This window comes from Poecilia reticulata, linkage group LG13 (genome assembly GCF_000633615.1).
Source record: "Poecilia reticulata strain Guanapo linkage group LG13, Guppy_female_1.0+MT, whole genome shotgun sequence".
NCBI lineage: Eukaryota > Metazoa > Chordata > Actinopteri > Cyprinodontiformes > Poeciliidae > Poecilia > Poecilia reticulata.
Genome location: NC_024343.1, coordinates 11,746,573 through 11,757,470, shown reverse-complemented (window position 1 = coordinate 11,757,470; position 10,898 = coordinate 11,746,573). Strand labels below are relative to the sequence as shown.

Below are 10,898 nucleotides of genomic sequence, written 5' to 3'. Positions count from 1 at the left end.
TCTGAGCATGAACATCACGGGTCCGATGTACACCGTACCATCAACAGTTCACAATCACAAGCAAATACAACTCTTTACCACAGTCATGCCGTCCAGATTCAAAGCTGAATGCATGCAAAACTGCTTGCCCTAAAAGTCAATAAAAAGGATATGTTAAACCGGACGAACAAACTGAACATATACATATATTTATAATCTGTCTCAAATTTAACAGTTTGTGTACAAAATACATATACACGCAAGTACAAGAGATTGCCTTTGGTTGACAAAAATATCTTAACACACACACATTTTATATATATATATATATATATATATATATATATGACAGCCATTCAACGTTATTGTACAGAAGTGAAACAAAGAAAAATATGTACTCAGGATCATGTAATGATCATAAAGCTGATACCAAGTATCTAATCATTTCCATTCGGACAGCTCCAAATATTTAAAGTGCGTTTGCATTGTTTCCTCAGTATTAAATGTGAAAAGAATCTCCATCAGTAAGGCAGATTGGTTTGTTTTTTTTGTTTTTTTTATAAAACACACATTTGTTCAGAAGAAGAAGGACACTAAACAATTTGAGGGGCACAAACAAGAGGACGATCCTCCAGAGTGATGATTGTTATTGAACTGAGGTTCTAAAAACATTTAAAAACAAGGAGGGAGTGATCATCATCATCATCACAGCTGTTGATATAAAACAGAGTAAATTTTAAAAATACACATATATATATATTTATATATAGCAGCCTATTCACACACCATCTAGTGATGCCTCTGTGGATACATGAAGAATCAGTCTGCAGTGCAGCCAAAAAAAAAAAACAAAAACCCAAAACACAAAAGGTTCATTCATAGTGGACTAAACGTGTGGAGGTCAGGGTGTATATCATTCTCCTCGTCATTTGCTCGGACATCTTTGTGGGCTTTTTGTGGTCCTCTGTGGCACACTGACCCCTGGTGGCGGGGCCGTTCAGCCCAGGCTAAGAGGTTTTCCCTACTATGGGGTTGTCACTGAAACAGAGAGAGCATCACAGTGACGACATCAGTTAATTATCCATCAAAGCCATCATACTGTACTTAATCACAGTAATTACTAGATAAGCTATAGAGTTAAGGGCATTTCTTTACGAGGGAGGTGTCTGATTATTTACCCCCGGAGGCAGAGTCACAAACAACAGAACGAGTTGTTCAGCAGTGGCCTAATAAAAGCCTTGCATACATAAAGGTTGGTTTTTTTGTGCGAAGGAAAACTGCACATTCCTCTAAGCACAAAATACCCATGTTGAAAAATGGATGTGGCGGCATCACACTGCGAGGATGATTTTCTTAGAGAGAAAAAATAAAAACAGCTAGAGTTACCATCTAATAGTTTAGACCTAGGCATATTCATATGTTAGATTGGCCCAGTCAAAGGCCAGAACTAAATGGAAATGAGAATATGTGGGAAGACCTACACAAATGTGCATACTTTACAGTCTTTTATTTAAAAAAATTATTTTGAAAGCCATGCACCCCTTTTTTCCAATTCTACTTTGTCTTGGTTTATCACATAAAATCCCAATAGCAAACCTCAAACGGCTGCACAGTTACAACACGCTAAAGTGTTGAAGAAGCATCGGAGGCTTTCTATAAGACGCTGCAGAGGCGTCATGCAGACGAGGTTCGGCGCAGACTTACAGGCTTCCGTACTGCGCGGTGATGTTATTCCTGCTGTTGTGCTGCCTCTGCAGCTCCTCCATGACGTTTCGAAGCTGTTTGAGGGTCTGAAAAGTCTCTTTGGGTTCCTGAATGGTGAACTTGGAGTACTCCTCCTGCTCCCTCTGAGGGCCCTGGTACACCGCCATGCTGGCACACGCATCTGTGGGCAGGACACAGCCGTCAGCGCTGGCCGGATTGTGAAATCTAACGCCCGCTTACTACGTGTCCAGCAAGATTAGACAGCGTCTCCACTGTAAAGGAGCCAACGTGTTGAATGAACGTGTAAAATACACACAAGTCCCTCTACTTTACTTCATCCCGACAGCTCGTGAGCACATGCTGACCTTCCATGTTTTGTAGCTTGGATTCATTAGATGAGAGGAGGGAGAAGATTCTCTCCGCTTCCCGGTCACAGTCGATGTCCAGCTGCAGGTTGGCCAGCATGGTGCTGCAACAGGACGGGGACAAATGTGTGAGGAGAGAAAATGGAGAAGAAGTCATCCAAGAACGAAGGTGAGGGACAACACCTTCACCGAACCGAGCCGGAACGTGAAAACGACAACTCAACTAATGTTCGAAGCTTTATTGAAAGGAAAAAAAAAAGAGCTAGTGGAGGGAAAAGTAGATGCTGAAGACAACAGGAATGAACTCTTTAAGCATTGTTGTAAGCTTCTCCCAACCACAGAAACATCCTGAACTCAAATTAGCCTAAAACAAAACTGAGCAACAAAAATGGCAAAAAGCGAGGCATTTTAATTTTTAGCAACCGAATAAAAAGTAACATTTAAATTCCCTTACCTAAGAATAATAAAAAAAAACAAAAACATTTTGTATATATAGGCAGTAATGCATCATGGTCTCAGTTTTTAGCCGTGCATTTGCCTTGTGATACAATCTAACTTTTCACCTCATTTAATTTGCCTACTGTTGTTTTTATTTGCCATTTTAAACAAACAGCTGTGCATTTTTCCAAAGCGTGCTTCTCTGCGTCTACATAGGTGGTCACGTTTAACGTCGGCGGCTCGGGTTCAGAACAGCAGTCGACTCTTGTTTTTTTTTTTACTGGGTGTGAACTCTGATCTGCAGCGTTAGCTGGGCAGTTTCCAGGTGACCTCATCCCACACTCACATTGTGCAGGGCTTACAGCCAGGAGCGCTGCCGCTCTGGTTTTTGCAGCACTGCCACGCTCCGGCGGTGTAATTCGATGAGTGGTAAGTGGTCAAGCGTCCCTCGTTGCAGCGGCTGACCTGACCCAGGATCTCCAGCCACTCGCTGGCCTCCACGCAGTTTCCCGCCTGAACGTAGAGCGGCTTCTCTGAGAGGACCACCTGAAACATCTGGCAAGAGGAAACACAACAGTCTTCAGGCATCAAGGACACAACAAGCACACGTTCAAATCCCTTAAGAAGATTTAAACGTTTAACGGCTTGATTGTTCGTGCTCGTAGCTACGGACGTGAAATTTTATATGCGAGAGCCAATTTTGTGCTCCTCAGTATTTAGAGTTAACAATTTTCGAGACTCTCCAAAGTGGCAGTTCTGAGGGCTTTTCAGAGCTTTAAGTATTCAAACCTCCTGAAGGGAAATGTCAGAAAAGATTCACGAGGCTGAAAATTTTGTTTTTTTTCTATTGTTTTTACGCTGGGACGTGATCTCGACACCACTTCCATTTCAAAACGGAAAGCTAATGAAAGATGGTAAGAGATATCCCAGGCTGACCGACTTACATTTTTGCGGTTAAAGGCACTTTCATCGAGTTTCTCCACCGCCTGGATGTTTTTGACGCTGATGGTGCAGAGGGCCTCTTTCCCTGTCGGCGAGAAAACACTCTGTCATGTTTATTACCGATTATGATCACAGTGGTAGAAGCCATACGTCTAATTTCAGGAGGAAAGCATATAGAGCTGCAAAGTCGCGTTAAACCGCAGCTCGGATCAGTCGTGAGTTTACGGCTGAGAGCAACATGAAAAATTCAGACGTCTAATTGTAACATTTTGTTCACAAATTCACACGACTGGAACCTCCATGTTTTGTTGTGACATAACCAAAAGGTTTCATGGTAAAGATGAGAATTTGGGGATTTTATGTGACAGAACAACACAGATAAATCTCAGTCTTTCCACAATACTTTGATACCCCAAAATATCCAAGTATTTTGGACAAATTAATCTCAGCATAAATGCAGCTGTTCTGCGAAGGCCTCACAGGTTTGTTAGAGAAGTTTAAAGAGTCAGATTTGACTGAATAATATCCTGAGCTTTAGACATCTAGCAGCACAATGTAATCTACGCTCTGAAAATGAAGAGCGCAGGCACAGCAGGAAACCATTAAAGAACAACTTATCACAAACTGACAGGTCAGGCAGTAAGAGAGCCTCGAGGTCCGACACATTTACTTTTCACCGAGAAAAAATGTTAAGGGATAAACTGACTTATTATGCAATTTCCAGCAGTACATCCTCTTATTGAGTGGACTGTGAGAATGAGCGGTCTCACCTTTACGTTTGTGGTAGGAGAGCTCCCTGTTGGTCACTCTCAGCCATCGTTTCTTAAAGTTTCTCTTAGAGAAGTTCTTCTTTCCTTGGGTACGTTTCTGCACTTCCCTTGAAAAGCAAAGAAGAAAGGCACAGAGTCAGTGAAAGTCCTTTCCGCCCGGATGCAAGGCTTTTAGATTGAAGAGTAATTAATGATAATTAATTACTCTTTATTCCTAAACTATATTTTAATTTGCAAGAAACTATATTCGTCAATAGAAACAACTCACCCCTCCTTCAGAACCACAGCGTCCTCCTGTCTGCAGGACTCTTTACTCACGTTGGATGAGATTTCGTCGAGAAACTGGAAGCAGATAAAAACTCTAATAAGTAGATATAAACAAAACTACTGAAATATACTGGACTGTAGAGCAGATTTATACTAAATACCTTTTTAACTTTTTCAATGCACTTTTCTTCTTGGAATGACTTGTAGAAGTCGTACATGTAGCTTTCTTTAAAACTGGACTGAAGGCAGAAAAAGTTTTCAACTGGTTACGGACGAGCATTTGACACTGTCGGAGAACAATTGTATAAATCTTTACACTCTTCTCGTCTTTACCAGCTTTTTAGACAAACTACCCCAGCTGCCAAGAGTCTGAATAGTTTTTGAGATGAGAGTGAGTGTGCGGGCGATCTCAGGATCCTGCAAGTACAAAACGCATGACAACGAGGCCTGCTCACAGAGCAAATACACACAGAGCGGATAATGAGGCAGAACATGCTGGTAGCAGAGGCTTTTGCACTTACGGGGTGATGAGATCGGAGCTGGAACGAGTGTGGGGAGAGAACAGCCACGGCGAAAAAGCGCAGGAACACGAAGCTGCTCACAGCAGAGTACTGAACATGTGGGTCGCCTGCAAAAAGAAAAGAAAACTTGTTAATATCGCCGAGTTTGGTCTATGAAAAAGATTGTAAAGGCGTTACACAAAGAGTCGATGAGATCTTAATGATTTGGCTCCACCTACTGGTAAATAAAACCAATAACGCCAAATATTAGAAATCTGTTACAGAATAACGGCAAAAGTGAGTTTCATGAGTAATTGTGCGCAGCAATATTTAAATAATGCTAGCTTGTGTTTTGTTTTAAAGGGGAACTTTTAATTAGCTGCACCTCACAGAGATTTTTCCCTCACCCAGGAAGCGTTTGCAGGCGAGATGTCTGAGCGACCTGAAGACATCGCACATCAGTGGGGGACAGTTGGAGCTGGACTGAGTGATGGAGGAGAAAACTTTCTGGACATAAACCTGAAGGTTTTCCTGCAACAGTAATAAAAGTGATTTAAAGGAATTTAGTTTTGGAAAATGTACAGTCTCCAATCTTGTGCATAAAAAACAGACAAAGCGAATGAGGATCGCCCACCTTGTTGACCTCCACGTTGTCACCTTCCTTTAGCTTAATGGGGTCTATCTCACATGTTTTGTTGGAGTCACAAATCTGTGAAGAGGTAACAGAAAAATGATCGACACTCGATCCAGTCACTGAACACAGAGGAGTCAGACAACATTTTTATAAAAGATGAAGAAAATATTTTGAAGTCAAAGGACAGAAACTGGAGCACTAAGAAACCATTTTCACACGTGGCACTAACATTGGTCATCCGATCATGATCAGACAAAACGGCGCGGAGTCTCAGGACATTTCCTTGCTTAGGTGTCCTGCTACACTTGTGTCTGCAGTAGTTTAGCAGTTTGAACTAAATTTGACACATTGGAGGATCCACTGACATGATGCAGCTACTACCTGTTCTACTCCGACTTACAAAAAGTCTAGAAAATGATTTTATGTTCTACATTTTAACTTGCTGGAAACATTCTCAATAAAAAAGTTGTCACAATTAGGTGTGTTATTAATCATTGTGATATGCGAATGAACAGTTGTTCCCCATGGTGATGGAGAAAAGTGTTAAGTGAGCAGGGCATGAAATAGTTTTCAAACGAAAGCCTAGTCTCTACATCTCATGTTAGTTTTATCTTAATGCATCAAACAAAACAAGAGGAAATCATTCGACGGAAGCTGCAAAATGTTTGTCCCGTTTTTGACCAGGGTGGATGCAGCAACGTGTGAAACCTCAACCCACTAATGACATTTGTGCAGAGGCAGGTTTGACACAGAAAGGCAGCCGTGAAAAGGCTTTTTCTTTTCCCAAAACCGTGTGGCTGTATAATCACTGAATGAGCGTCTGATTCTGTGTTTTGTGTCTTCTTCATACCTCATCGATAACCGGCTTCAATGTAACAGCCAGGTAACTCTTTCCCACGATCTTCATCATGTCGTCAATGCAGCGAGTTGCCAGTGAGTTTCCTCGGAATATAGTGTTAGCCTCTCTGTAAACAAAGACGATCAGATTAACAAGTGCTACAGTTTCTCTCTCAGAAAAAATGTGCCAATGCGACACAACGACACCTTGCACATTATTATGCAGAGCCCCGCAAATTTTATTTAATTTAATTAAAAGTGAGGCCGACACAGAAAATCCAGCTTTAATGTCAGTTTTATTTTTCTGTGGTACTTCCCAATTTCACATTTGTCTGTGGTTACATTATCATCGCAAATAAAACGGAACCTAACTTCAGCACTTCCATCCATCTCGCAGTTCTCTGCGCTGCAGAACGTCATCGCATGTGTCACCGAGCACGCTGCCGGGGGCGAATACTCACTGAGTGTTGTCCAGCTCCAGAGCCGCCACGGCAGAGACGAAAGGCACAAAACGGCTGTGGTAGAGCAGCAGCCGGACCATGGGCAGAACGGCCTCGTATCGCTCTCTGAAGATGTCCCCCAAGATGTGTGCTGCTGATGCCGAGATGGGCTGAGGGAGAACAAAAAGCACATCAACAAAAAAACCGAGAAGGCAAAAAGAAAAAAAACTAAACAAAAAAAAACTAAACTGAAAGTGGGCTTAAAGGGTGGCTGCGAGGGTCAAAAAGAGGGATGAAAGTGAAAGAGAAGGAAAACAATAAGTGACCAGCAATTATTTTTCCAAATACAGCATTGACCACGGGTTCAGGTTCAGGTTCAGCTGTGGCGTTACCTTCACATCGGGGGATTTGAGCAGCAAGTTGCAGAGAGGTGTGTAGCAGGTAGAGGGCAGCACCGTGTCTTCAATGTAAGTGAGCTTCAAACGCAGTTGTCCCAAATCATCAGACTTGGACTTGCTGCCTGTCCCTTTAGGCTGGAGGAGATACCTGAAAGAGCACAGCAAAAGAGAGAGCGGACAAATTACAGGTGTGCACGGAAAAAACAAATCTATTTTTACTAAAGAACAACCCAGTACAATTCAGTTCAAGTCTCTTTATAGACGAGAGGAAAAGATTGGAGAGAGTATTTTCCAGATAGCGAAACCTCAGCAAGGAATACAACAACCCCAAAAGATGTAATTTATAATGCAATATACATGAAGCTACGTAAAGAATAACATTTTTCCTTTAACCTGAGGAAACTGTTCAGAGAAGAAGAAACTATTTTAACCGATTAGAGTGGAGAAGAAAAACTTAAATCCACAAGCTTTTCAACTTTCAGATCAGCTTTAATCTGATGCCACACTACCCCATTTAAAATGGTAAAAAAACCCACAAAAACATAAGGTTTTAATTAAGATACAAATACTGAGGAATCAGAAATAGTGACTCAAGATCTCAAAAGCAAAAGTCAACCTAATTAAATTAGTAGTCAACTTCCAACCTTTATCTTTCATCAGATAATTCCTAAACTACATTTTCTATTTCACACATGTGCATCACATAATCTCGTGCTTTATATGTTTGTACCACCCAAGTGTTTCAGGGCCAGTCGACATCAGATATTGTCAAACGTTTTAGTGATTGTTCATAAACTCTGCAACTGTTTTTAATAAAACTGTTGAGAGGCTTTTGTAAGGAGAGCTTCTGCTTTAAATAGGTTGAGAAAAAAAAAACAAAACAAAAAAAAACTGCCCAGATTGCTGCAGCACACTGATCCATTCAGTAATCACGTGTTGAGGTAAAAAAAAAAAAAAACAACAAAAAACAGCATCATTAGCTGGAGCTAATAAACTACATGGATCACAGAACACAGAGATACTTCATTTGATGTTATTTAACATTAAAAAAATGTTAATTTTGCATGCAGCACGGACCGTGAGGTAACACAGGACATGAGGTAATGCCACCATGCAACGAGCCACCCACACACTACGCTTGCAGGCTTCATGTACCAACAGATTGCTATCTGGCATAATCCCATATCACCTACTCCGACGCAAAGCTGGGCCACATCCACACAAAGGGAAAAACTGCTGAACACAGAAATCTGGGGAGGTTCTTCTAGTCACCTTGTAGCGGCTGTGTGAAAACTTGGCAGAACATGCTGTCCTGATAGATGTGTAATACAGACTTTTAATAAAATACCAGTAAACCAGCAAAAAAGGCTCAACTCAACTTTATAGACCTTAGGCAGTGAACTTGAAAGGGAGGGTCTGACTTCCAGCACTTTAATCAAATAGGACTTTATACGCTCAAGGGCAGTTTTAATGTGCAAAAAGAGCAAGTAGCCTGGTGTGCAGCATGCTCTTTAATCTGGCTCAGTACCAATTCAACCAAACTGCTGTTTTACTAAGGAGGTAGATTCAAAGTGACTAATAACATTCCTATATGGTTCACAGTGCAGTTATTTCTTGACATCTTTTAGCTTTGGCGTCTTGCAGTACTTATGTGCAGTAGTAGTGCATGATTGTGGGAAAAAAAACAACTTTTCTTTTTAAAAATAAAAAATACGAACAGTGTGGCTCATAGAAAACCCCTTTGCTGCAATATCCTAAAGCCAGTTTAGGTTGCAATTTTCTGAATTTGCCTAAATAGTAACAGGAGGATTTTAAGCTTTGTTCATGCAGGGGAAATATAATAAGAAAATATAATAAATAAAAATATCATCTGCTTTTCTAGGTCATACCCTAATCTGAGACAAGAGCACCATAGTAACTGTAGAGGAGCTGCAGAGATATACGGCTCAGGTGGGACGAGCTGCAGACATTACATATATACCATAACATGAAGTACTAATGAGTAATATCTCATCGTAACGCATTACTATTTCTGAACAAGCAATCAGATTACAGTTACACATCCAAGTCCTTTTTTCATCTTCCATAGTAACAAAACATATTTGCCTTCTTTTCTGCGACGATGTGAGTGGTGTTGTATGTGCGACAAATCACGCTTTCAACATGACAGTTCAAAATACAAACAAAGCAGTCAGCAGCACAAATGTAAATAAACAACAACCAGGGGAGGAGTTTTGCATGTTTTCAAGCTGAAAACATCAGTTAAAGACAAGACAATATTAGGGTTTGTCGTGAACTCCGTGCAGGTGACAAACTAGTCCAGCTTCAAGAAGCTCCACCGGGTCTTGCGAAGCAGAGAGCTGGGACTATTTGCAGGAGGTTCCTCAACCATCCAAACAACAAAAGCTGGACTTCAGTGCAAAGCCAGCCAGTAGGGGAGAGTTAAGGAAGTTGGTCAGGTGATATGTTGCAGATGAAATGCTTCCCCTGCGCATGGTTACTTGCCCTTGTTTTGTGCCATAATAAATTACAATCAATGCCAAGCTGCCTCACAGAGCATTTTTTCGCCCCCTTTCTGAAGGGAGGGGAAAAATGCACTGAAAGGAGCAGTGCAGAGACGGAGAAAAATCTGAAGGCTGCACTGAATGAGCTCGAAACGACCAAACTCCACTGTTTCTTTCATAATATGAGACTACATGTCAAAGAAAAAAAAAAATCTAATAGCTACATTTACGGACAATGGTAACGGTTTTCATTATAGTGTTAATTGTTAAATATGTCAGGTGAAAAGGTATTTTATTTATCATAAAAAAAGCTTCATGTTAAGTAAACTTTGTAATTTAATGTGTAAAAACAGGTATTCATGAGTCAAGAAAGAATATCTATTTATTTTTTGTTTTTTTCAGAAAATAGTTTTTAAGCTCAACCTAAAACCCAGGAGATACAAATCAGGAGACATTCTGTTAAAAATGCACTTCCTGTAAAAGGAGCTTTGGCAAAACTGGTTATTTTTTTGTTGAGGCTGTCCGTGGGCATCATTGGCACCTGCTGAATGTAACTAATAAAGTTACTTGTACAATATTTTTCTTTTAAAATGAAGTAATCAGCAAAATAACTTTTCCCAACTTTGTTATCGAGCATGTTGTAGGACCACAAAGCTGGAGGATTAGGAAAATGACAGCATTTTTTTTTTTCCCACGGCTGGTCCTTACCAGGCTTTATGGGCGCGGTCGCTCTGAAGGATCTTGACAGGAACTCTCGTTTCTCCAAGAAACACATCCTGAGCCAGATTTTCATTGTTCCACAGATCCACTCTGCAAGGAAAACGACGTAAACATTACGCTTTTCATCTGCGAAAGTTAAACTGCTGTTCGTCAAGCCTGACACAACACACACGCACACACACACACAAGTGTGGTCAACGTCACACAAACATAAGCCACCCGATGCGAGAGGGACTGCAAGAGGGACTCCAAAGAACATGTCACTACTGAGTGGTGCTTACCTCCTCTGTGCACAGGAACTAAAACGCCAGTGCAATAACGCCACCTCAAATTCAAACCTCAAAAACCATGCACGAGTGTTTACCTTTTAAACCTGTCTACTCTTACCAGTGAGCTACGA

At 41.0% G+C, this 10,898-nt stretch overlaps 1 protein-coding gene across 1 annotated transcript in view; it reads right to left on the bottom strand.

The window, feature by feature from the left end:
- Positions 1-299: 299 nt before the first annotated feature.
- Positions 300-10,898, bottom strand: part of rasa2 (RAS p21 protein activator 2) — a 28,662-nt gene continuing 18,063 nt past the window's right edge. Inside the window, exons 9-24 of the mRNA XM_008425422.2 lie at positions 10,487-10,588; positions 7,269-7,422; positions 6,898-7,046; positions 6,450-6,564; positions 5,600-5,674; positions 5,373-5,496; positions 4,987-5,093; positions 4,799-4,882; positions 4,627-4,704; positions 4,467-4,540; positions 4,199-4,305; positions 3,431-3,513; positions 2,833-3,041; positions 2,049-2,152; positions 1,684-1,864; positions 300-1,017 (exon numbers count right to left, since the gene is read on the bottom strand). Of these exons, the coding sequence (XP_008423644.1) occupies positions 987-1,017; positions 1,684-1,864; positions 2,049-2,152; positions 2,833-3,041; positions 3,431-3,513; positions 4,199-4,305; positions 4,467-4,540; positions 4,627-4,704; positions 4,799-4,882; positions 4,987-5,093; positions 5,373-5,496; positions 5,600-5,674; positions 6,450-6,564; positions 6,898-7,046; positions 7,269-7,422; positions 10,487-10,588 (1,777 nt within the window). The 3' untranslated portion in view covers positions 300-986. The remainder of the gene's footprint in view (positions 1,018-1,683; positions 1,865-2,048; positions 2,153-2,832; positions 3,042-3,430; positions 3,514-4,198; positions 4,306-4,466; positions 4,541-4,626; positions 4,705-4,798; positions 4,883-4,986; positions 5,094-5,372; positions 5,497-5,599; positions 5,675-6,449; positions 6,565-6,897; positions 7,047-7,268; positions 7,423-10,486; positions 10,589-10,898) is intronic.